Here is a 27,008-nt window from a genome sequence, read left to right on the forward strand (position 1 = left end):
TATTTAGTATATAAGTCTGCAAACTATGGCCTACACATCAAACTCAGCCATTCCCATTAGTTTATGTACTGTCTATGACAGTTTTCACACTACAATACCAGAGTTGAGTAGTTGCAACAAAGACCACATGGCCTGCAAGGTCAAAAATATTTGTTATCTGCTCTTTTACAAAAAAAAAAAGGTTTGGCAATCTCTGATCCATTCTCCTAATAGGTGTGGACTTTCTAAACCCAATCCTGTCTGGACATCCCAATCCCTGTAAAACTCAGACTTAATGAATCCCAGTTAAATGCCATTGGGGGGTGGGAGGCCCCTGAGTGGCTCAGTTGTTAAGCATATGCCTTCAGCTCAGGTCCTGAGCCGGGGGAGGATCAAGCGCTGCATCAGGCTCCCTGTTCAGCGGGAAGCCTGCTTCTCGCTCTCCTACGCCCACTGCTTGTGTTCCTTCTCTCACTGTGTCTCTCTCTCTCTCTCAAATAAATAAAATCTTTAAAAAAAAAAAAAAAAAATATATATATATATATATATATATGCGCCAGTAAGAAGGGATCCAAATCCTAAATGTAAAGAACTATAAAATGCTCAGAAGAAAACATAATTGTAAATCTTTACAACTTTATATTAGGCAATGATTCTTAGAAATGACATCAAAAAGCAACCAAGGAAAAAATAAATTGAACTTCATCAAAATTAAAACTTTTATACAAAGATTATTATCCAGAAAGTGAAAAACACCACCCCTAGAATGAGGGAAATATTTGCAAATCCCGGATCTGCTATGGAACTTGTCTCCAGAATATATAAATATTTTTTTAAGATTTATTTATTTATTTATTTGACACACACAGAGAGATAGTGAGCGACAGAGCACAAGCTGGGGAATGGCAGGCAGGCAAGCAGAGGGGGAGGGAGAAGCAGGCTCCCCACTGAGCAGGGAGCCCAATGTGGGACTCAATCCCAGGACCCTGGATCATGACCTGAGCCAAAAGCAGATGCTTTACTGACTGAGCCACCCAGGCACCCAGAATATACAAATTCTTACAACTCAATTTTATAACACAATTTTTTAAATAGGCAAAGAATTTGAAAAGACATAGATACATGAATGGCCAATAAATACATGAAAAGATGTTCAACATGAGTAATCGATAGGGAAATGCAATTTAAAACCACAAAAACAGTGATACTTCACACCCACTAGGAGAGTGAAGATCAAAATGACAATAGTAAGTGTTGAAGAGGATATGGAGAAAATAGAACCTATTACTGGTGGAAATGTAAAATAGTACAGGTACTCTGGAAAACAGTAACAGTTCCTCAAAAAGTTAGAGTTATGACATGACCCAGCAATTCTACTTCTAAAGTACACACCAAGGAGAAATGAAAACACACGTCCACACAGTGTATACAAAAATGTTCATGGCAGCATTGTTCGTATTAGCCAAAAAGTGGAAAGTCCATCAACTGATGAATAAAACATGGTATATCCATCCACACAATGAAATATTATTCAGCCATAATAAGGAATGAAGTACAGACAGATACTACAACTTGGATAAAACTCAAAATAATTATGCTAAGAGAAAGAAGGCAGAAGAAGAATGTGTGTTTTTATGGTTCCATTTATATGAAATGTCAGTAGGCAAATCCATACAGACATAAAGTAAATTAGTGGTTGGCAAGGGCTGGGGCAGTGGGGGAGGGGCTGATGGAGAGGAACAGGTAGTAGCCCCTAAGGAGTATTTGCTAGTGGTGAGATCTCCACAATTTTGTGAATATTCTAAATATCCTGAATTGCACACTTTAACAGGACGAATTTTAGGAAATATGAATAAAATTCCCTTTATTCAGGGAATAAATTTAGGGAATATGAATTCCCCAATAAAACTTTAGGGAATATGAGTTATTTAGGGAAAAATAGAAATTTTCCCCTAAAATTTAGGGAATATGAATATAAATTTTAGGGTATATGAATTATGAATTTTAGGGAATATGAATTTTTTAATTAAAAAGTTCTAAAGAAAATTCTAACAGGAATAGTCCCAATACATACGTATTAAAAAAAAAAAACTTATATCCAGTATAATAAAGAATATCTCCCAATAAGCCCAACAACCTAATTCTAAAAGGGACAGAAGTGGGGCACCTGGCTGGCTCAGCTAGTTAAGCGGCTCACTCTTGATTTTGGCTCAGGCCATGATCTCAGAGTCATGAGATCAAGCCCCGTATCGGGCTCCATACTCACTGCAGAGTCTGCTCTAGATTCTCTCTCTTCCTCTACCTCCCCCTACTCACACTCTCACTCTCTAAATAAATAAATAAAATCTTTAAAATAAATAAGTAGGGGCGCCTGGGTGGCTCAGTGGGTTAAAGCCTCTGCCTTCAGCTCAGGTCATGATCTCAGGGTCCTGGGATCGAGCCCCGCATCGGGCTCTCTGCTCAGCGGGAAGCCTGCTTCCTCCTTTCTCTCTCTCTCTCTCTCTCTGCCTGCTTCTCCGCCTACTTGTGATCTCTATCTGTCAAATAAATAAATAAAATAAGTAAGTAAATAATAAAAGGAAAAGAGCATCAACAATTACTTGACAAAATAAGATACATTAATGGTAATAAACACATAAAAAATTGCTCAACATCTTTAGTCATTAGGTAGATGCAAATTTTTCTTGTGTTTAATTTTTTTTTTAGTTATCCCTACACCCAACATGGGATTCAAACTCACAAACCTAAGATCAAGAGTCACATGATTTACCAACTGAGCCAGCAAGGTGCCCCAGTACATGCAACTTTAAGCCATAATAAGATACCATTTCCATTCACTAAAATAGGAAAAATTTAGAATCTTGACTACCCCAATTGTTGGTAAAGATACATAGCAACCAGAACATTAATACATTATTGAGAGTATAAAATAGTAAAATCACTTAGAAACAGTTTGGCAGTTTCTTATAGTTAAACTATACTTCTTATATGAACTAAAAATGCCATTCCTAGGAATATCCCCAAGAGAAATTTAAAAATACCCCAAAATAACTAATACAAAATTGTAGCAGCTGGAAAAAACTCAAAGTCCATTGAAAGAAGAACAGATAAACAAATTGTAGTATATTCATACAAAGGAATACTGCTCAGCAATAAAAATAAACACATGTGATTTCACGTTTTAGCAGTTTATCTGAAAAACATGTAAAGTGAAAGAAACCAGACACAAACAAATATATGCTACATAATTCCATTTATAAATTCCAAGAACAGAAAAAGTCATTGTGATAGAAAAAATTAATCTATGGTGACAGAAATCAGAACAGAGATCACCTATAGGATACAAAGAATGAATAAAACGGTAAAGAATAAACTTTCTAGGGTGATGGAAATGTTCTTTATCGGAAGTCAGCAAGCTACTGGAACGCCTGGGTAGCTCAGTCAGTTAAGCATCTGCCTTGGGCTCGGGTCATGATCCCAGGCTCCGGGACATGAGTCCTGCATCCAGCTCCTTGCTCAGCGAGGAGCCTGCTTCTCCCTCTGTCTGCCGTTCCCCCTACTTGGGCTTGGGCTTTCTCTCTTTCTCTCTCTCTCTCTCTGACAAATAAGTAAAATCTTTTTAAAAAGGGGGGGAAAAAAAAAAGTCACCAAGTTATAGATCATGGACCAAATCAGCTCACTGCCTTTTTTTATAAATAGTTTTAATGGAACATAGCAGTATTCATTTACACAGTTTCTATGGTCGCTTTTGCACGACAAGGGTAAGAATAAAATGTGATAGAGACCCTACAGCCCACAAAGCATGGAATATTTACTATCTGGCCCTTTACAGGAAAAGAATGTCAACCCCTATTCTGCATCTTCATTGAGGGCAAGTAACAGTGAATACATTTACTAAAACTCATTAAATATACATTTAAGATCTATACATTTCACTCTAGGTCAATTTTACTTCACTTTTTTTTAAAAATCCCATAACATTTTTTGAGGATATTCCTAAATCAATTCTGAAATTTATATAGCAATGCATAGGACCTAGAATACCCTAAACTAATGCTGTATAAAAGAAATATAATGTGAACAAATAGAATTCACATTTTTTTAAGAGCTACATTTTTTAAAAAGTTTTTTAAGGGTGCCTAGGTGGTTAAGTCGGTTAAGCATCTCCCTTCAGCTCAGTTCATGACCCCGGGTCCCAGGATAAAGTCCCACATTGGGCTCCCTCCTCAGCAGGGAGTCTGCTTCTCCCTCTGCCCCTCCCCCCAGCTCATGCACTCATGTGCTCTTACAAATAAATAAATCAATTTTGAAAATCTTTTAAAAAATAATAAGTTTTTTAAGAGGTGAAACTGGGGCACCTCGGTGGCTCAGTGCATTAAGCCTCTGCCTTCAGCTCAGGTCATTATCTCAAGAGTCCTGGGATCGAGCCCCGCATCGGGTTCTCTGCTCAGCAGGGAGCCTGCTTCCCCCTCTCTGTCCGCCTCTCTGCTTACTTGTGATCTCTTTGTCAAATAAATTTAAAAAATCTTTTTAAAAAATATGTTAAAAATTTTAATCATACATTTTATTTCATCCAACATATCCAAAATATTAATTCAACTATTAGATGATTTTTATAGTACATCTTTTCTATTTCTGCATACCTGTGAGTAGAGGCACAGACAGCCTTTGTTCTAGATAGTTTTTCAACAACGGTAGTTGCTGTCTAGTATAATAATGTCTCCCTACAGGTCAAAACCTAAGATTTGCTTGCAACACCCTTATAAAAGATAGGGTTTTCTAAGCTGAGGACTTCTGAGTTGTGAAACAAAGCCACTGAGTATGACTATGCCAGCATCACCTAGGCCAACCTCTGCATCATCGCCATGGGGCTTGAGGGGCAAGGGGAATGGAGGCAAACATGACACTCACATTGCCTGTTGGGTCATGAGTAATAAAATTCTTTGTTTCTGACCCAGGGTTTCACATCTTCTGCCAACACTCACGAAATCCTAACAAGCTAACGTGTTTCTTGCAAGCAGGATAAAATCTCAGATCCTTCACAGTTCTTGACATCAAGAACTGTAATCAACATGTTCTCTGATTTTTACATTTTTATATATCTTATTTTTTCAGAATGTATTTTGCATTTAGACTATATCTCAATTTGGATGCTAAATTTTCACTGGAAATACTTTATCTGTGCTTAGACTTCACAAAATCTATAGCTGAGAAATTAGATTCATATTCCTGAGTTGTTCCAAGAATACATATGTTAATAATGAAGAAAGCTATGTAAGTATGAGGGCAGGAAGTATCTGAGAAATCTCTGTACCTTCTGCTTAATCTTGCTGTGAAACTAAAACTGCCCTAAAAGTCTTTTTTTTAAATGTTTTCCAATATCTGAATCTGGTATCCTTTTTAATACTTATATTTAACTAAAGTTTAATAAAATTTAAGATTTACCTCCCCAGTCATGTTAGCCCCATGTGGCTAGTGGCTTTGAAACCAGACAGCTTACCTAGGTCTAGTTAATCTTGAAAAAGAGTGAAGTTGGAGGACTCATACAGATAGATATTAAAATTACAAAGCTAAAGAATTAGGATATTGTGGTATCAGCACAAAAACAGACCAAAGGGAAAAAACAGAAACCCACATATACATAGAGTCATGGATTTATGTCAAAGGTAGTGCTTCAGTAGCCTGGTAAAAAATGCAAAAAATTTCCCACATGAAAAAAAAAAAAAATGAACCTTGACTGCAGTTTAACATAATATACAAGCATTCCAGATGGACCATGGATCTAAGTGTGAAAAGTAAAACAATAAAATTCCTAAAAGATCTCAGAATACCTTCATGACATTAAGGTAAGCAAAGATTTCTTAAATAGGATACCAAAAAGAAGGCTGATAAACAGACATTACAATTAAGTGCTGTTTGTGAAAAAACTCCACTAAAAAAAACCAATTAAAAAAAAAAACCCTAAAATGCAAACCACAGACCAAGAGAAAATATTTGCAATTTATACATGTGACAAAGGACTAATATCCAGAATATATAAAGAATTACAATTATTAACAGACAAAATGCATTAGGAAAAAAGACAAAACACTTGAAAAGGTGTGTCACAAAAGATTCTATCCAAGTGTCCTATAAATATGTAAAAAGGTAGTGAACCTCAAACGTCATCTGGGTAAAGCAAAATAAACCACAATGAGATATCACTACACATTTAGTTGAGTGACTACAACCGAATACAAGTATCAGTGAGGACACATGGCAGCTGAAATCTCATATGCTGCTAGTAGAAATATATTTTAATGTAACCATTTTGGAAAACTGGTCTTGTCTACTAAAGATGAACACATATTGTACGATCTAGCAATTCTCAGGTATCTGCCCACCAGAAAGCACACACGTATGCACACCAAACTATATGTACAAACTTTCATATCAGTATTATGAATAGCAGTAGCCAAAAATTGGGAATAACTCTAATACCTAATAAAACTATAGAATGGATTTAAAAATTGTGGTAGAGGGGCGCCTGGGTGGCTCAGTGGATAAAGCCTCTGTATTTGGCTCAGGTCATGATCCCAGAGTCCTGGGATCGAGCCCTACATCCGGCTCTCTGCTCAGCAGGGAGCCTGCTTCCCCCCTTCTCTGCCTGCCTGTCGGCCTACTTGTGATCTCTCTCTCTCTGTCAAATAAATAAGTAAAATCTTTAAAAAAAAAAAAATGTGGGGAGCCTGGGTGGCTCAGTGGGTTAAAGCCTCTGCCTTGGCTCAGGTCATGGTCCCGGGGTCCTGGGATGGAGCCCCGCATCGGGCTCTCTGCTCCGCGGGGAGCCTGCTTTCTCTTCTCTCTCTGCCTACTGTGATCTCTGTCTGTAAAATAAATAAATAAAATCTTTAAAAAAAAATCTACAAGAAAAAAAAATTGTGGTAGAATCCTTACACCAGAAGGGCTAGTATCAAAATGATAGGAAATAAGTGTTAAGTGAGGCTGTGGAGAAAAAGGCACCTTCATGCACTGTTGGGGGGAATATAAATTCATGACCGCACTGTCAGAAACGTGGAGATATGGAGCAACCTACGTGTCTATCAACAGATGAATGGATAAAAAAGATATGGTATATACGTACAATGGAATACTATGCAGCTCTAAAAGAAGAATGAGATCTTGCCATTTGCAACAACATGGATAGACCTCTGAAAGTATTATGCTAAGTTAAATAAGTCAGACAGAAAGACGAATACCATGGGATTTCACTTATGTGTGGAATCTAAAAATATGAACAAAAAAAAAAGCAGAAACAGATCCATAAAACACAGAACAAACTGGTGATTTCCAAAGCAGCAGGAGGTAGGAGACGGGCAAAATGGGTGAAGGGGATTGGGAGGTACAAGCTTCCAGTTACAGAACATGTAAGTTATGGAGATGAAAGATACAGCATAGAGAATATAATCAATGGTGCTGTAATAGCATTGTATGGTGACCAACAGTAGCTACACTGTCGGCAAGCACAGCATTACCAATAGAGTTCTCCAATCACTATGGGGTATATACCTGAACTATTGTAATGTTGTGTGCGAACTATACTGCAATTAAAAAAATAAAAAGACCTTTAAGAAAATTGTGGTCTGGGGCACCTGGATGGCTCAGTGGGTTAAAGCCTCTGCCTTTGGCCTAGGTCAGGATCTCAAGAGTCCTGGCATCAAGCCCCGCATTGGGCTCTCTGCTCAGCAGGAAGCCTGCCTCCCCCACCCCGCCTGCTGTTCTGCCTGCTTGTGATCTCTGTCTGTCAAATAAATAAATACAATACAATCTTTAAGAAAAAAAAAAAAAAGAAGCTACTTTAAAGAAAATTGTGGTCTAAGTGTATAATGTCATATTGTATTCAGCAAAATGAATTAACTGTTACTATATGGAAAAGATTGATGAACCTCACAAACATAATGTTAAGTGAAATAAGCAAGGATCATGATTCTATTTACGTAAAATTTAAAAACAGGCAAAATAAATTAATAGTAATATATATCAGGATGTTGATTACCATTGCAAGTAAAGGGCTAGCAACTCAGAGAGTGCTCAACAGTTGCCAACTCAGGCATTATAAATGTTCTATTTCTTGATTTAGGTTATATTACACAGATCTATTCTCTTTATGAAAATTCGGTAGGCTTTACAATTATCATGTGTACTTTTCTAAATGAACATCATACCTCAATAACTTTTCAGTTTTTTTTAAAGGATTTATTTATTTAGAAGAGAGACAGAGAGCATGAGTCGGGGAAGGGGCAGAGGCAGAGAAAGAGAGAGAAGCAGATGCCCCGCTGAGCAAGGAGCCCATGCATGGCTCAATCCCATGACCCTGGGATCAAGACCTGAGCCAAAGGCAAGCGCCCCACAACTTTTTAATTTTTTAAGTATACTTAATAGCTGCCTCTTCTGTATTTCCTACTATGCACGTGTACTATTTTTAATAATATTTATTTTTAAAAAAATTAATCGAATACAAATTGGAGAGATCTTATCTTAAAAGTCCTAGGAGTCTTAAGGTGAGACATGAATGTAACAGGACACAGAAAAGGTAACTACAACACTCCTCTAGCCAGACATATCTGAAGGAATATACTGAGATATGGAGACCACATTCTCAGAGCGACATTCAGAAAGTAGATTGTAACCTCAAGAATGGAAGAAGTTCTAGGGATCTAGAAACCATGTCATGAGACTTGACTAACAGGACAAGGGGCAGCTGACACTGAGAAGAGACATAGTAATATCCCAGCACCCTATGTCTAGCATATAGATGGTACCAAGAAATGTTTGGGGAATGAATGAATTATTTAATGAATTAAATCTAAGTCTTTAATATTTGAAAGGCTGTCAAATGGAATTAGGACAAGGATGATGAATGAATGAATAAATGAGTAAATAAGTAAATGATATTATCATTCTTGATATATTTAAAGAACTGTCACATGTGCAGTCCGGACTAGAGTTATAGATGCTGTGCCTGAGGAAAGTTTCAAGACGAATGTAAAGAAGGTAAAGAAAAGCTCGCATTTCATTCTACTTGAAGAATTTTCTAGGGGCACCTGGCTGCTCAGTCTGAAGAGCACAAGACTCTTAATCTCAGGGTCATGAGTTCAAGCCCCATGCTGGGTACAGAGATTACTTAAAATAAGTAAATCAAATTTAAAAAAAATTTTTTTTCTAACTGTAGGGCATCCAAAAATGAAAGAAACAGTTAAGGCAGAAACTAGACGCCTATATAACATCATTTGACTACATGACCCAGGCCCTCTTCAGCTTTAATATTCTTTGACTCTATAAAATATTATCTTTATATCTTTCTGCACAACAAATAATTCACAAATACTTGAGTTATTTTTGAAAAAAATATCAATTTTTTACTAAATGAAGATATATCACTTGCATACTATAAATCAAACTTTCACAGCTTTCATTGAAACATCATGACAAAGAACCTCTAGGTATTCAGAGTATCCAGCGAAAAAGCAGTTAAATCCAAAAAGAACAAAAACCATCACTGGTTACCTATAGAGGCCCTTTGCACAATCTTAAAGAAAAAAAAGAAAATCAAAACTGCATTTTCTACAATTCAAAGCACTGAAATCAGACTGGGTCCTTTGCCATTAATTTAATGAATCCTCCCCCTCACCCCCCGCAAAGTTAAAATTACTTCAGTAATTCTGTATAGAGTTGAATTCATTCCATTTCTACTCACTGACTAGAATCTACCAACTCCGGCATTTTAATATTTAAATTACTCCTAGCATAGTTCCACATTCATATAACAATTCTTATCGTTTTCAAAGTACTTTCTCACATAATAACTTATTTGAGCCTCGTAAATGACCTGCAGGGAAGGGAGAGTTAGGATAATTAATCCCATTTCTACAGATGAGAAAATGGAAATGACAAATTAAATGACTGTCCCAATACGATCAATGAAACCAAAATCACAATCCAGTCTTTGCAGGTCACATTTTATTATTCATCTGGTATCCCATATGTTCATCAGTCCTAAGATAGAACTGATCAAAATTCTTCAAAGTAACAGTTATGGAATAAAAGGAGGTTCACTTCTTCACAAAGAGGAAGAAGATTGTTGCCAAAAAGAACACATGCTTAGTTAAATGAAATCAAAATTATATAAGGAATTTAGATTTCCAGTTTAAAATGTTTACCCAACTGCTGTGAGAAAAATGCACAATCAGGAAAAGCACATTTAATATTTCTAAAGGGCTGGATTAAAATTTCAGCTGTAAACTTCATTACTGTAATTAGATTTTTAATGCATATTTATTAAACATCCATTCAAATACTGTGTTCACAATTATTCATGAGTTATTTGTACATTTGTGTTGATTTTAACAAACTGTAAACAGTGGCCACTGACCAGAAATGTTCTCCTACAATGACAGAAGCCCATACTAAGGTCATAGGCAGCCCATTTATGCTCTATTATGTTCTAATCATACCCCAAATATAAATATTCAGCTGTTTTTTTAAAAACTGCAATGGTCATCAATGACCCAAAAAGTCAGACTTACCAGTGACATTAAAGACCTATGTTTAATTCAGTGATGAATAAACAAAGTGCAGAATAGAAGAAAATCAAATCTTAATTAAACTCTTTCTTTAGAAAAACAACATAAGCCATCATCAAGGAATGCATCACAAGATGATTTACTTTATTTATAAAAGGCTGATTTAGGGGCTTTAAAAGGGTGCTTTTGATTTAAATAGAAAAATTATGAAAATTAAAACTAAATGCTTGCTGGTTATCATTCTTTTCCTTTCGAAGCTGGTTAATCTTAATGTGCCAGTGTATAACTTTACAAAAGGAAAAAAATAGTACTTTAAATTTCATGATAACAAATCAGTAAAATACCGCCTAAAAATCTGAATAAAGCTATTCTGAAGTAATTATAGGCATGGCCTAGCATACTGAGTAACTCTTTAATATTCACCCTGTTCATACACTATTTAATAATGAGATCTAAGGGATCTATCTTCTTTCAAGTGCTAAAGAAAAATAACATTTTTTAGGTTCATTTAAATTTTTTATATACTCATACACATAAGAATTTTTTAATGGAATCTACATGGTTTACATTTAAGATGGAGTTGCATTATGAAGCTATGAAGGAACTATTCTAAGAATTACCTATTCAGGCTTTAAAAGTTGTTGAAAACTGCTACCCGGCCAAGAATATGAATAGATGATGTGTTGGAAAGTAACTCCTAGAATGGGCTCCATGAAGAGAAGAAATAAGGGGGCAGGAGCAGGACAGTGAACAAAAGCTATGAAAAAGATTCTGGAGATTAAAATATCAGAACCTCCAAGAAAGTAGATGCAGAAACGGGATCTCAGTTGAGGACCTTAGGGAAGGAAGACCTAACACAGCAGGAAGAACAGACATATCGAAAAGGTTTTTTAAAAGAGAAATTAGAAAAAAACCTTAGTTACAGGTCAGTGAAAAATATGAGTGACCTAGGAAAACAAGTACTAGATACATTCAAGCAGAGGATAGATCACTTGTCAGAGAATTTATAGATGGAACATACTACTACACTGGGCCCAAGGCTGACCTTCCAGTTTCTAGAATCTTAACACCTACTATTTCTGCAGTACTTTTAGTAAAAAGACAAATCAAAGAATTTGATTTAAATATCATTTTCTTAAACAAAGAAAATCAAGCTCTTGAGGTATAAAGCAGTAGTAATCTCCCATCTCACCCATCTCTTACATTCCTTCCTATCAGTTCTGTTCTTAGACCCACCCTTTGTTATCTGCCCCTCCAGCCCCTAGAACTACGTCTAGGGCACCAGCTTTGCCTATGGAATAAGCTGTGCTATGTTTTTTCAAACACTAATTGGAAAATAAATTATCATGTAGTTATCAGTCTCAGGAGTAGGCAAGAACATTCTTTTCTAATACAATAGATGTTAATGAAAATCCAAGAAACATGAACTTACACATAAGGGTATTCACCTAATTAGGTAGTAAAGTCCAAAGTCCATTATCTTAACCACTAATATATACTAACAATAAATTATACCAATTCATATGGCTGAGGTACATTAGTTTCATATCAATGCCTAATCGAGATCTCATGTATATATATAGTAAAGAGGTTGTGGAACCAAGGGTGAACATGAGTCATCGTTGAATAAAGACACCTAAAAATACAACATTGAGATACAGAAAGACACTCTGGAAAAAAATCACAAGATGCAGCTCTAACAGTACCTTGCCTCCATGAAACAATTTATTTATAAAAGCTAGCTTAAATAAAATAGAATTTTCAGATATGCTAATGTTCAATTTTAGAAAACCCTAGAAACATTCCCCTCTTTGGTTTCTCCTCTAGTTTTCCTATGGCCTCTCTTAATGTTCTCCAACAAGGTCATGTTCTTCTCATAAAATGTCAATTTTATTGACCAAGGACTCACGGTCAGGGTTTTCTCCTTTTCTCTCTACAAATATTCCCAGGCTAGTTCTTCCATTCTCATAGCTCTTGACACCTCATTTTTCCTTTTTTAGTCTCAGACCCCCATATTTCCTACAACTAATTAAACTTAATTATCCAGAACTGTCATAACCAACTCAAATTTAACAAGTCCAGAAAGGAAGCTCTCCCGAAAATGCCTCTGGCCCTACTTTTTTGTGTGTTTGATTTGTTTACCTTGACGGATGGTGATGCCATCAAATTACCCAAACTAGGAAACCTAAGTTGATCCTAACTCTTCTCTTTCCTTGTCTCACCCAAAGCCTGGCAACTCTATCGAAGAACAGTCTCTGAAGCCCCTCCCTTGCTGCCCTGTTTCCCACCTCACCACAGCAGTAATTCAGGCTATGAACCGCTCTCTCCAGAACTACAACTTCCTTCTAAACCACCACCGAGTTTCCAGTATCCCCCACCCAGGCATTCCCAATCTGCATTTCAGGCAGCAATAGGAATAACCATGCTAAAACCAATACGACAACTTTTCTTCTTATAAAACCTCCACCAGCACCCTGCTGAGCCTAGACATCTTCGCTCACTATACAGGACTTTTAAGCAGATCCAGGCCACCTTCCCAGCTTCATCTCTAGCTGCTCTCCCTGAGGGCCCCTAATCCAGTAAAAGGTCCATCTATAGTCCACTTCTACACTTGTGCTGCCACACCCTCCCCTCTCCAAGCAGAGCCGCTTTCACTCCACAGTCCTGCAACACTTAAGATGAGTTTACATGACAGGCTATCAATGTCCACTGTTATATTAAGGAGCTAGACAACAATGGTGAAGTTTGTGGTTCTGGAGAAAAAGTACCTGGGTTCACATCCCAGTTGGGTGACCACGCCTCTTTATCCATCTATGAGACAGAGGTAACTAGTATTTTACAGGGATTTTATGAAGATTAAATTATGGAAGAGAAAGAAACTGCTAGCAGATCACGTGGAACATAGAAAGAGGTCCATAAATGTTAGCTATTATCATTTCATCGCTCTTCCAAGACTGTGAACTATTTAAGGGCTGGGACTCAATTTCATTCACTTCCCCGACCACCACCACCACCACCACCACCACCACCACCACACACACACACACACACACACACACACACTTAATACAAGGCTTCAACTGAATTAGCCAATTTGAGGCATTTTCCACCCACACCGTGGCCATTCTAATCTCTAATGTTTCCTCTTCACTATTTGGAAGTTGAACAACCATTACATTAAATGAAGATAACACTTGGGCCGAAAAGAAAATAGGCAATAAAATAAAATTTGAGCATCTATATTTAAAATATAGGACACCAAATTTCAATTCAAATTTTTTAAAGCATTTTTCCAAAGATTTTATTTATCTATTTGAGAGAAAGAGAGTGTGTATTTCGAGTACGCAAGCAGGCAGAGCAGCAGGCAGAGGGAGAGGGAGAAGTAGGCTCCCTGCTGAGCAAGGAGCCCAGCTGGGGCTCCATCCCAGGACCCTGGGGGATCATGACCTGAGTCAAAGGCAGACGCTCAACCGAGCCAGCGAGGTGACCCTCAATTTAAATTTTTAATAAACTAATGAAAAGGGCACCCGGGTAGCTCAGTAGGTTAAGCATCTGACTTCGGCTGGGGTTGTGATCTGGGATCAAGCAGGCTCCCTACTCAGCTCAGCAGGAACCTCCTTCTCCCTCTCCCTCTGTCTGCCACTCCCCCTGCTTGGACTCTCTCTCTCTGTGAAATAAATAAAATCTTGGGAAAAACAAAAACAAAAAAATAATGGAAATATACATATCCCCAAATGGAATTCATAATGTTCTATTTCCTAAGGAATTTAAATTAGGCCACCAGGTAGGCTGATTTGCATGAAGAGCTTTAGGACCCCTAAATTCTTCATAGTTCGGCTTCCCAAACATCTTGGAGCCAGGGCTGGCACTAAAGCTCAGATGAGACATAAAAACAATGAACATGCTCTTCCTTTCCCCTCATTCCTTTCCTTGGTCTATTTCCTTCTTCTGTTTAACATTAAGTCAATGTTTCCCTCACATTACACTGTAGTAAAGGATGGACTTGAAAAAATGAAAAAAATGTAAATATAAATGTAAACAGTAAATATTCCCCCAAAATTGAGGGATACAAGGCCCATTTTAAAATTGAACTCTAAATACTGAAAAGCATTTCAACTTAAATTTTTTTATTTAAAGAGAGGGAGGGAGTACCTTTACTTACAATTAAATCAACCTCTACCTTAACTGTATTTTCATTAAATCTTTTTAGTTTCACTAAAGAATGGGTGGTCACCAGTACTTCATAAGGTCCTGTCTAATGAGGATGGAGCTGGCCCTCCAAGTGCTTTTTCTTCCAGGTCTCAAGTCTCCAAGATTCAGGCAGTGTAAGGACACAAACAAACAAAAGTTTGTCTAGAAACAAACTTACACGGTAGTATTCAATTCCCTAACATAAGCCTCATCAGGAACTCCTAAGTCATGAAGAGTGTAGAGTCTTCCATATAACATCACATGAGGGCCTAAACCAAGCCTACTTCTAGGGGCCACTCTTACCCAAAGCAGAGAAGCAAGCAAGGCTTCTTCTCAAGTTAAGTTGGTTTCTTGGCATATTTTTGCCAAAGTTCATTTTTTTCTGTTTTTCCAATTGGTTGGCTTCTCCAGAAAGCATGTAATTTCCACTGAATGGCCAAGGCACTGAACACTACTTGTATTATTTTTGCCACAGATGCCACTCCATTGTTGCTCTGAATTGTTAGTGACCATCCAAACCTGGCAATAATCTTACTTAAAAGTGTTTTTGATAAGGCACCTAGATGTCTCAGTCAGTTAAGCGTCTGCCTTCGTCTGGCTCAGGTCATGATCCCAGAGTCCTGGGATGGCATCCTGCAACATCGGGCTCCCCACTCTGCAGGAAATCTGCTTCTCCCTTTGCCCCTCCTCCCACTTATTTTCTCAATCTCTCAATTTCTTTCAAATACATAAATCTTTTTTTTTTAAGTGTTTTTGACAATTTCTGAGGTCTCCTCTGAATAGCATGGAAAAGCTTCAGCACAATTTGTAAAGGTGTCTACAAAGACTAAGAAATATTGAAAATTACCTGTTGTTTTTGGCATAATAGTAAAGTCTACCTGCCAATTTTCTCCAGGTTCAGTACCTCTAAATTGTATACCTTTTAGAACTGGTGGGGGCCAGTTTTAGAATGGTTTTTAGCACAAATGTCACATTTTTTAATGGTGCTGTGAAAAGTGGGACCCACAATATACCTATGGATCCATTTAAGAGTAGTATCTTGGGGTGCCTGGGTGGCTCAGTGGTTTTAAGCCTCTGCTTTCGGCTCAGGTCATGATCCTTGGGTCCTGGGATGGAGCCCCGCATTGAGCCCCACATCAGGCTCTCTGCTCAGGGCTCTCTGCTCAGTGGGGAGCCCACTTCCCCACTCTCCTCCCCCGCCACCTGCCTCTCGGCCTACTTGTGATCTCTGTCAAATAAATAAATAAAATAAAAAAAAAAAAGAGTTGTATTTTAACTATAACGGGTGTTTTGGAGAATATGGTTAATCATTTCTTCCATAAGATGTTCTGGGATAAGGATTCATTTTAGCTCCAACAGGCTTTAGTGCCAATATGGTGTCCAAATTCCCATTCCTTAAAAAATAAAAAAGAAAGAAAGAAAGAAAATTTTTAAAAAATTCTCATTTCTTGCTCTTTTGAGGTCCTCCCAGGAAAACTGGGTTGATATTTAGTTAAACCCATGTCTGGCACTAAAGTCATTACAAAAGGTTTTTGGAGTCTTTGCCAAACTGGCAGCTTAATCTGCCTATTGTTCCCTTGAGTAATCAGTCCAATTTCTGGTGTCCTCAGCAATGGACAATAGTTGATGGTCACCACTGCATCCAGCTCTTCATTGTCTTTGATCCATAAAACTGCTCCCATCCATAAACATATCTCCATCAGGAACGAAGGACTCTCAGCTGCAGGAAGGCTCCCGAAAGTCCCCAGCTCTCAGACACCATCAGGATTGTCTTGACTGAAGACAGTTGGCTGCCTTACCATGGGTATGCCCTCTTCCCAAGTGGTCATATCCAATCACTGTTACAAAAGTCCAGCCCTTTTGTCTCAATTTAGGATGGTTCTGAAGGAAAACCAACTTTTGGAACTCCTCAAGAGAATCAGTTAAGGCTTCTGCTGATATCATATCACTGCTCAACTTTGCCTACTCTTGTTCTTTTATGCTCCCTTCTCTTTTTCCGGTGTTAATCACTAACAAACTTCTTAAATACTATTCTCCATAATTAATCTCCATAAAAAAACTAATCCCCACAAAATTCCTTTCCAAAAATTCCCTTCTCACAAAACTTCTAAAACTTTACTTCTCACAACATCTCACAATTTTACTTTTCACATTCAGATTTTGTCCTCTTTAGGTAACCAGGCTCACTTTCCTGGCATGTAGAGTTGTTACCCTTATTATTTCCAGCAGTCTTAATTACATCTGTTAAAAGTACTTACATCTGCTTATTTGTTCTTAGATCACCCATACAACTTAATAAGAACAAGTTCTTAAAATTCTAACAAATTTTGCAATGGTGATAACATGAGTTTATTTGACTTTCAGTAAAGACTGGCAGAATAAAACCTTTACATTTAATGCTGACAATTCTAAAGACGTGCCCCTTTTATTTAAACCAATAACCTTGAATTAGTCTTAATACTGAATTTTTTCCAAGATCATGTGAACGTAAAAAACAGCTGGGTTAGTTTCCATCCTTCTCAGTTTTAGAATGCCCAATTCTTACAAGTGCTTGCCTTGGAACCAACTAAATAAAGCTCTTCCACAAAATTAATTTTAACAATAACACCCAGAGGTAGAGAAAATATCTCACATTTACAACACACAAGGACACACAAATACACAAGATGCAAACAAAATCTTAAAGGTCCAATTTCTAGATACCCTCCTTTTACAACACAAATCTAATTGCAAGATGGTATTATAATTAATGGACGCAGCCAAGCAGTGTTGCCAAAAAGGACTGCCCAGTTTTGGAGAATACAGGCCAAAGGGCTGCATGTGGAGATGAAATTGTCAGTTCCCATTTTCCAATTAGAACACAGCTTGTTTTATTCTAAAATACCAAAAGCTTTAGCAACAACAACAACAACAAAATGAAGCCCAGAGTACCTCTGTGAACATCGTTCCTCCCCAAAAGTTGGGGCTCTACAAACTGAACCAAATGGTTCCCTAGCCAAGCCTTTTCTTAAGAAAAGGAGACTAAGAGAACCAAAACCCACTATTTGAAGCCAACTGAATGGGAGGAGAAATCTGAGAGCCAAACCAAATAGGAGGAAGAAATAAACTCACATGCCATCACACATGAAATACTACTCACCAAGAGACATCTGTCCAAATTGAATCCAAGGAAACGGTTTCCCTGCCACAAAGGTTAAATGAGGTGCTGAAAGTCAAAGGTACCCAGCTGGGATGGGGCCCCAGGGACAGTCCCTAGGGCAAAGAACCTGGGCAGCTGCTTGGACTTGTCACCAGGCCGCCCTCACCAACTACGGGCTAACAAACCACCCACAGGCAGGCAAAGAACTCCTGGCTAGCTTGCCAAATCTGTAACAAAACCCAAGTTTGGCTGCCCAATGTGCAGCAAAGACAATCACTGAGAATCAAGTAGGCAGCAGGAAAAGGGTTTACTGGAGAGGCAGGCAAATGAGAAGATGGGAGAACAAGCCTCAAATCCACATCTCTGAAGTAGGAGGGAAATGTAAAGGCAAATGAGAAAGGTCTAGAGGAAAAGTTGCAGCTGCAATTAGTTCCATTAACCCTTTGGTTTCTGGTGAGTTCTGAAATTCTAAGAGATAATTCTGAAAGCAATGATATCTTGATTTAATTTTTTAAAAATATGAGTACAGGTTAATAGCAAAGCCTTTATGGTCAGATGTAAATCCAAGTATAGCCTTTACTTGAAGCCAAAAGTTCTGACATTTCACTAGCTATATAATTTCTGCAACCTTGGATCCATCATCCCCAAAATGAGGATAATAAGAATTAAATAAGATAAAGTATGTAGAAAGCACTTAGCATACTGCATGGCACAGAATAAGCATTCAGTAAATTTTATGTTATTATGATGACATTCCTTAAATCTTAAATTTTCATAAATTATGGTGCATGCATTGAATAGAATTCTATTTTAACCATCTAAAATAAGGCAGTTTTATGAAGCACCTGGGTGGCTCAGTCATTAGGCGTCTGCCTTTAGCTCAGGTCATGATCCCAGGGTCCTGGGATCGAGCCTGGCATCAGGCTCCCTGCTCAGTGGGAAGCCTGTTTCTCCCTCTCCCACTCCCCATACTTCTTTCTATTCCCTCTCTTGCTGTCTCTCTCTGTGTCAAATAAATTTTAAAAAATTTTTTTAAGTTAAATAAAAAAATAAAATGAGGCAGTTCTAGGAGTGCCTGGGTAGCTCTATTAAGCAACTGCCTTCAACTCAGGTCATGATCATGGGGTCCTGGGATGGAACCCCACATCGGACTCCCAGCTGTGTGTAGAGCCTGCTTCTCCTTCTCCCGCTTGCCACACCCCCTGCTTATGCTGTCAAATGAATTAATTTTTTAAAATAAAATAAAATAAAATAAGGCAGTTCTCTATGTATTGATATGTAATGATTTCTAAGATATACTAAACAAAAAATAAAAGAAAGGTACAGGAGGATATGTATGTTACCACTTTTTAAAATACAGACACTTACTTATATACATACATATTTGTTCATACAGAGACTGTCCCGAAGAATACATAAGAAACTAATATTAGAGGTTGCCTCTAGGGAGGAAAACTACTAAGGGATAGGGGCGGAACATTTTACCATATTTTTTCTTGTATCATTTGTTTTTATTACCTGTTTCACAAATTTAAAAAAAAAATAAAGTTTATATTATTACCCAACCCTTATGATATCAAAAATATCCCATTATATATAGTAAGTGAATTATGCTAAACTTTACAGAAAAATCTAAGGTGTCTTAATCAGAGTTCTAGTATTAATTTCAACTCTATTGATGGTAATAATTAAAGACTGATAGGGTTTTAGCCAGATAAGCCAATGAGAAGGGGTGCTGGAGTTAAGAAAAAAGAAAACATAAGTATGCTTGGAAAAGACAATAAGAATAACATTCATTCGTTCAGGAAATAGACCTTAAGGGTCAGGCGCCAAACACTGCGCCAAGTGCTGAGGAAACAAGACACTTGGTCCTTGCTTTTGAGTATCCCGCAGTTTAATGGGACTATGTGAATACAGCAGCAAAATCAGCACTCCTGAAGACTTAGTTACTCGCAACATATGACCATTCACTCATGAACACGTAACGATTTGAATGAATGAGTGGAGCAAGCCTAGTGACAAAATACACCCCACTGAAGCCTCTAGTGACCTGAAAAGAACAAGAACTGATTCCTCAATCTGAGAATACTTGAACACCTGCATTCCCAGAACCCCCGAGAGCCAGCCTGGCCGGCAGAAGTCTGAGGTTTGGCTTTTAGATGCCTTGCAGGGTCACCATTCGGGAGAGCAGGGAAGGCGAACTGTAAGGGCCCCCAGTCCCCTATCCCACAGTTGCACCCCTTCAGCCAGGCACTCCCGCAACGGGGCTCAGCAGGTGTTAACTCTAACTGCCTGAAGGGAACAAACTCTTAGTGGACCTCTGACCTCCAAATGAAAGCCGTCCTGGGTCAGCTTCCTCAGTACTCAGGGCTCCTTCATCAGCTGCCAGACAGGATAAGAGAGACTGAAACTCCTCTCTCCAAGGGCCCCTAGCTCCAAAAATCGTGAAACCAGGAGGCAACTGGGCAAAAACAGAGTAGGGAGGGTAACTGACCCGAGGCTTCCCCGTTCATTTGCAGTGGGCTTGGCCTACTCATGGCACAGTCACTGACCTTTCCAAAGGGTGTTTCCAGGGGCGGTGGCCGGAGGGGCGAGAGCTGCAGCCCGGGCCCCGCACCCAATACATCTCCCTCTCAGCCGGCTCTGCACTAAGCGCAGGGTAACCAAGGGCGACCAGGAGGCCGCCATCTTGAGATCTGTACAAGGGAAGAGGAAAACTTTATTGAAACCCAAAACAGAAACGGTGGCACGGACAAATAAAGACGTGCTCACAGAAGGCTACCCCCAGAGAACGAAAGGGAGCCAGATGAAGGACCGGACCTCTACTACCGAGAGGGCTGGCTAGACTCCCTTCCGTCCTTCCGGGCGCCTCCAGGCAGAACTACGACTCCCAGCATGCAGTGCGGCAGCGCCGTGGGCGGAGGGGATCCGGCGAAGGATCGGCTCTGGGGGAGGGCAATCCTGCTCCCAGCGCCGGCCAAAATTCCCGGCAAAGGATCCCAAAACGTTTCGGGGATTTGGAACGTGATTATGATGTGTAGTCACGTAACCCCTGAGTCTTCTCAGTTTAAGTACTTGACCGATATTTCGAGACCTAAATAAAATGTGGGTGACCCACTGGGCAATCATATTTTAAGAAAATATTGATGTTACCTGGTCTCATTCCTTAAATGGTAGCCCTAATTTTTTACCTCCAGCGCCCAACTCATCTTTGGCAGAGTATCTGAAATGTGCTCCTTCCACTTTTCTATATTTGAAAAGCATAAATCACTTTCAATATGGTATGCACTCAAATGTTTTTTTTTTTTTTTAAGATTTTATTTTTTTATTTGGCAGAGATCACAAGTAGGCAGAGAGACAGGCAGAAAGAGCGTGGAAGGGAAACAGGCTCCCTGCTGAGCAGAGAGCCAGAGCCGGACCGACCCGGGACTCGATCCCAGGACACTGGGATCATGACCTGAGCCGAAGGCAGAGGCTTTAACCCACTGAGCCACCCAGGCGCCCCTCAAATGTTTTTAAAGTATTTATAACTGTCATGGAAAAGCCAGTGGCCTGAGATGGACAATTAGTAGATGGAGTGGCCATGGGATAGTGTATTCAAAAACGAAATCCTAAATGGATGCCCTAATTTGATTAAACAAAAAAATATTTGAGTTAGTGTAAGTGCATTGAGAATACAAACTGGTGTCCAGAAGAGGCTGGCGATCCAGGATGAGGGACGAAAAAAGCAACAAAAGATTCTACAAGATGTTGTGGAATCAATGAAAGGAGAGCACTTTGGGGAATCAGGAAGGACTTCTGGAAGCTTTGATTTGATTTTATTTTTTTAAGATTTTATTTATTATTTGACAGAGAGAGATCACAAGTAGGCGGAGAGACAGGCAGTGAGAGAGGAGGAAGCAGGCTCCCAGCTGAGCCTGGAGGATGGTGTGGGGGCTGGATCCCAGGACCCTGAGATCACGACCTGAGTGAAGGCAGAGGCTTAACCCACTGAGTCACCCAGGCGCCCCTGGAAGCTTTACTTTTAACAGGAGATGAAGACCCTCCAAGAACAGGAAATAGACTGAGCAGGCAGTCAAGAAAGTCTGAATTATAAGAAGGACAAAGCCACAATCCAGTTGAGTGAAAACTAAAACAACTACCCTAGAAAGAATTCCAGGAAGTTAAGCAGTACGTCCACAATAGAAAATTCCAAAGAAACAGAAAAAAGAGAGCATATCACAGTATAATTTGGAGACTCTACTGTCAATTTATGAAAAGATATTTTGATTGTATCTTTCAAAATAAGTCAGTTTACACTATTTGTTTTCCATCTTTAATTCTATTGTCTGACATGACTATTCCTCCATGCTATAGTGAATGTTTATTTCTTTATTGTTATTAATCTGAGGTATGACACTCTGTGAAAAACCTTTTGGAAAGGTTGAACTATTCTTCCTTGACTTACATATTGATCACACTCAACACTTGCAGAAATTATCTATGTGTAGGGGCGCCTGGGTGGCTCAGTGGGTTAAGCCGCTGCCTTCGGCTCAGGTCATGATCTCGGGTCGTGGGATCGAGTCCCACATCGGGCTCTCTGCTCAGCAGGGAGCCTGCTTCCTCCTCTCTGCCTGCCTCTCTGCCTACTTGTAATCTCTGTCTGCCAAATAAATAAATAAAGTCTTTTTTTAAAAAAATTATCTATGTGTCATTTTGTTTGCTTTGGGAAAATAGGTGCTTGCATTGGTCAATGAAATTACTTTTTATCAGGGATTCCAACAACTTAACAATTAGGAAGTGAAACAGCATTCAAAGACAATATAATGACGAATTGGCAGGAACATCTACAAGAAATTTTCACATGGCTGTGTAAGTGAACAGAAACATGGCAAATGAACTTTATTGCGTACCAGTATGAGGTAACTTAGATTACATTTGTTGTATTCAAGAGAATTCATTATGACAAGAAGACTAATTTAGTAGCCGTTGTAAACCATTTTATTAAAACATCAATCCTGTGTTCCTGCATTTCCTGCAATTGCTAAAACAAATGAAAAAGCAAAAATAACTCTGAAAGTAATTTTTAACATTATCAGAAAAAGTTATAGAAGCCAATCAGAAAACATTATCTTATCCTTATTTTAAAAACCTCCCTAGAGAAAAGGCCAAGTAGTTCTGGCATCTAATCTCAAGGACAAAACCAAGCTGAAAGTATCCAGAGAAGGACAAATAAAGTAATGAATGAAATGGGAAAGAACATGGTTTGGTTAATAGAAAACATACTATGACAGTATGTCACTGTCACTAAATTAACCTCTGCCTTTGCTTTCCTCATCTATAAAATTAAGATAATGTCTATCCTAACTACCTTCCAGAGGTTTTGTGAGAATTAAACGAGATAATGTATATACACAAAGAGTTAATAAAATATACTTGTAAACAGAAGCTGAAAGGGGATAAGATCAAAATCTAAAATAAGGGATGCCTGGGTGGCTCAGTCAGTTGGGCATCTGCCTTTGGCTCAGGTCATGATCCTAGGTTCCTGGGATCAAGCCCCACATTGGGCTCTCTGCTTGGCAGGAAACCTGCTTGCCTTCCTCTCTCTCTGCCTGCCTTTCTGTCTGCTTGTGATCTCTGTCTGTCAAATAAATAAAATCTTTAAAAAAAATAAAATAAAAAATAAAATAAGATGTTAAATTGAATCATGCCATTTCTGTGTTTAACATCCACTATGCCTTCCCCTGTCACTCAATTAGTAAAACATCCTACAAGGCCTCATGACTTGGCCCCCAACTGGCTTTGTGATCTCATCTCATGCCACTCTTCCTTACCTTCCCTCAGTCATTCTACATTGGCTTTCTTGCTGTTCCTGGAACTCACAAGTCTGCTTACCACCCTAGAGGTTTTGCATTTCTTATGCCTTCTGACTGGAATGCTCTCCTCTAAGAGATCTTCTTAGTTCACTTCCATATGTCCATACTTCCTTATATCTTCTCAGCTAAGGCCTTAATGCCTTCCCTCCCTACCTATATAAAATTGTCTCACCCAGCACTCCTTTTCCTCCCTCCCAGACTTATTTTCTCCACAAGTTACCATAATGGCATAATACATATGTTTACTAATTTATTAGTTGATTATCAGCTCTTCCCAGAATTTAAACTCCATGTGGACAGGGATTTATGTCTGTTTTGCTCACTACTGTATCCCCAAGGTTTAGGATAGCACCTAGGTTAGTAGATAAGGTTTGTTGAATGACTGAATGAGAAGTTTTAGTAAAAATACAAAATGTATTGTTTTCATCTCTACAAAAAAGCAAATAACTTGTTTCATGAAATCAGTTATATTCCTAATATTTTAAGCCCATTTTATTTTTAAAGACATCCATTTATTTTAGACAGAGACTGTGTGTGTGCAAACAGGAGGAGGGGCAGAAGGAAAGGAAGAGAGAATCTCAAGCAGATCCCAGCTGAATGTGGAGCCCAAGGTAGGGCTTGTTCTCATGACCCTGAGCTGAAATCAAGAGTCAGATGCTTAACAAAATGAGCCACCCAGGTGGCCCATTTTAACAATTAAAAACACCATCAAACTTGGTATCACAGAAGTGGAATACAACCAGAGAGTATTTATTTTCCACTTATTTATTCATTGACTTGTCATTACACATGACTCCTCATAACTAGAGGGCCTCAAAATTATAGATTCTTCTAATTTAACAAAGAAATACTTTAGAGTTGCAAGAAACAATATGGTTCACTCAAAGACACATAAGGAATGATTTAAAACTATAACAACTCATTGTGTAGAGTTAAATAGAATCAAATATCCAGCTTTTAAATTCCAATGTTTGTATTTAAAGATTCTGAACCAAAAATATAATTTAAGTTACTTAATATCCACAAACTGATTAAATATGGTTAAGTGCCTTATTACCTATGGAAACTTCTAAACAAGATACACCTACTTCAGTAACATGAATTAACATGAAGTATAAATTTTGTTGCAATGTCCATTCCTTCTGATAAGTAAGAATTATATATTTGCTGACTTTATAACAAAAGTTAATCATTTTTGTCCTTTACTGAAACATTGTTTAACCTGTAAGTAGAGACTGCCCAAAGACAAAATATTTGGAAGTCAAGTCCGGTGACTTGACATCTGTATTTATCTATATTTTTCCTCCTTAAATGTTCTTTACCCAACCTTTGAAGGAGGAGATGCAGCTTTCCTTATGTAATTTCTCCACATGCCCTCTCTGCCATCTTTCTTTTTAAAAGAGCAGTGACTCCTAACCAATTCTAATCTTCCCAAACTCCACATGCAATTGTGTAATCTGACCACCACCTTCAACTAGTTTCTGTTCCTCATCACTCACATCCAGTCTTTCGTCAGATACACCTGAATACTGTCATTTTAATTAGGCTTAAATCCACCTTTTATCACTGGGTTTTCTTCCTGTCTTTCCAAGGCTAAATGCACTGGCTATAATTCTTTCCTCCACTCCAGGCTGCTGTCAGATTTGTTTCCAAAAATATGACCTATCTCACCACATCCCATCACAGATTCTAAATTTGCAATGCCTTCTTACTGTCGACAGAATTTAATTCAATTTCTTTATTATAAGTCTTTAGAAAATCAAGCTTTGGCTCCTATCTAACTTAACATTTTCTCATATCAGTCAAATGATTTAGATTCAGAAAACCAGAAAACATATCATGAGTGATCTACCAAACATCTCATTTGTTTTCATGAACCTTTATATATATATTACTTTGGAAAAACTGGAGAACTGATTCCATCTCCAACTCCCTACCCCCCCCCCCTTCTTTGTTTCCTAAGTGTGTTCTGGTGCTTTCTGTAATTAGAAAAAAAAATTATCTTGATAAAATTAATCACAAATTTACCAAAAAAATTTGAAGTTGAATACTTCTGGGGCGACTCCAAAGATGTTCCAGATTTAATACAGCATACATGCTCAGTATTCATCATTACAAGAAAAAAAACTTCATATAAATGGATATCCAGACTTAATGAGAAAAAAATGACTTACCAACAATGACACAGGTACTATTCCTTTTTGAAGTTAGTTTAGTAATAATAGGGGCTAATACCTTGTCTATTCAATGAGATAGTTTTTCAAATAGCCCTTAAGTTAGATCTACATATAAACAAAAAACAGATCATGCTATGTAGAATTTTGATTGACACTCAGTGATGGTCAAAATAATCTAGTTTTCTTGGTTGGTCAGTTGGTGGATGCAATGCATCCAGGCATTCAAACAGACTGAATATTTTTCAGTTCTATGGCCTGCTTATTCAGAGGAACTTAAGTTGGCCAAAAATGCGACCAGTCTTTGAAACTCAAAGATGTGATCATAAAACTGTATGAACTCATTTTTTCAAATCAGTATTAGTACTTGTGCTAATTAGTCTCAAAATGGTCACGTTTTGGCCTAGACCTCAAAAGAATCAGCTGGGTTTTGTTTTGTTTTCAACTGGACATCTTGGAGAGATTACCTGGTTAAGTTTTAAATCAAGGTCAGTTTTATTTATCCAACTTTACTGACAACAGAGAAGTGTTGTTTTTTTTATTAAATAATGTAATGTTTTGTTTTGTTTTTTAAGGATTTTATTTACTTATTTATCAGAAAGAGACATAAAGAGAGCAGGGGAGGAATGCCTGGGTGGCTCAGTTGTTAAGCATCTGCCTTCAGCTCAGGCCATGACCTCAGGGTCCTGGGATTGAGCCCCGCATCGGGCTCTCTGCTCAGCGGGAAGCCTGCTTCTCCCTCTTCCACTCCCCCTGCTTGTGTCCCCTCTCTCAATGTCTCTCTCTGTCAAATAAATAAACAAAAATCTTTTTAAACAAATAAAAAATAAAAAAAGATAGAGGGAGAACAGGGGAAGGGGCAAAGCGAGAGGGACAAGCAGACCCTGAACATGAGGCTCAGTCTCAACCCAGAGATCACTGGCTGAGCTGAAATCAAGAGTCAGGTGCTTAACCAACTGAGTCACCCAGGCTCCCCAACAACAGAGAAGTTCTTAATCTAGACTCTCTAGATGATGAAACCTAAATACCTTTTAGTCATGGGACATATCTAATTCAAGAAGGGTTTATTCCGAAGTTGAGTATCTTCTGCCAAAAGCAAGACTGTGCG

The 27,008-nt window shown here is 38.3% G+C and overlaps 1 protein-coding gene across 3 annotated transcripts in view; it reads right to left on the bottom strand.

Annotated features, from left to right (window-relative positions):
* The window catches only part of AFG1L (AFG1 like ATPase), a 221,097-nt gene extending 200,322 nt beyond the window's left edge, over positions 1 to 20,775 (bottom strand). The window contains exons 1-2 of one of the 3 annotated variants that reach the window (XM_032338881.1): positions 20,692 to 20,775; positions 20,424 to 20,567 (exon numbers count right to left, since the gene is read on the bottom strand). In XM_032338881.1, coding sequence (XP_032194772.1) covers positions 20,424 to 20,559 — 136 coding nt within the window. In that variant the 5' untranslated portion in view covers positions 20,560 to 20,567; positions 20,692 to 20,775. Of the gene's footprint in view, positions 1 to 20,423 lie in introns of all 3 variants that reach the window. The other 2 variants (XM_032338880.1, XM_032338882.1) reach the window with 2 other exon arrangements.
* Positions 20,776 to 27,008: the final 6,233 nt, after the last annotated feature.

The sequence above is a fragment of the Mustela erminea genome, chromosome 4 (genome assembly GCF_009829155.1).
Source record: "Mustela erminea isolate mMusErm1 chromosome 4, mMusErm1.Pri, whole genome shotgun sequence".
Classification (NCBI taxonomy): Eukaryota; Metazoa; Chordata; class Mammalia; order Carnivora; family Mustelidae; genus Mustela; species Mustela erminea.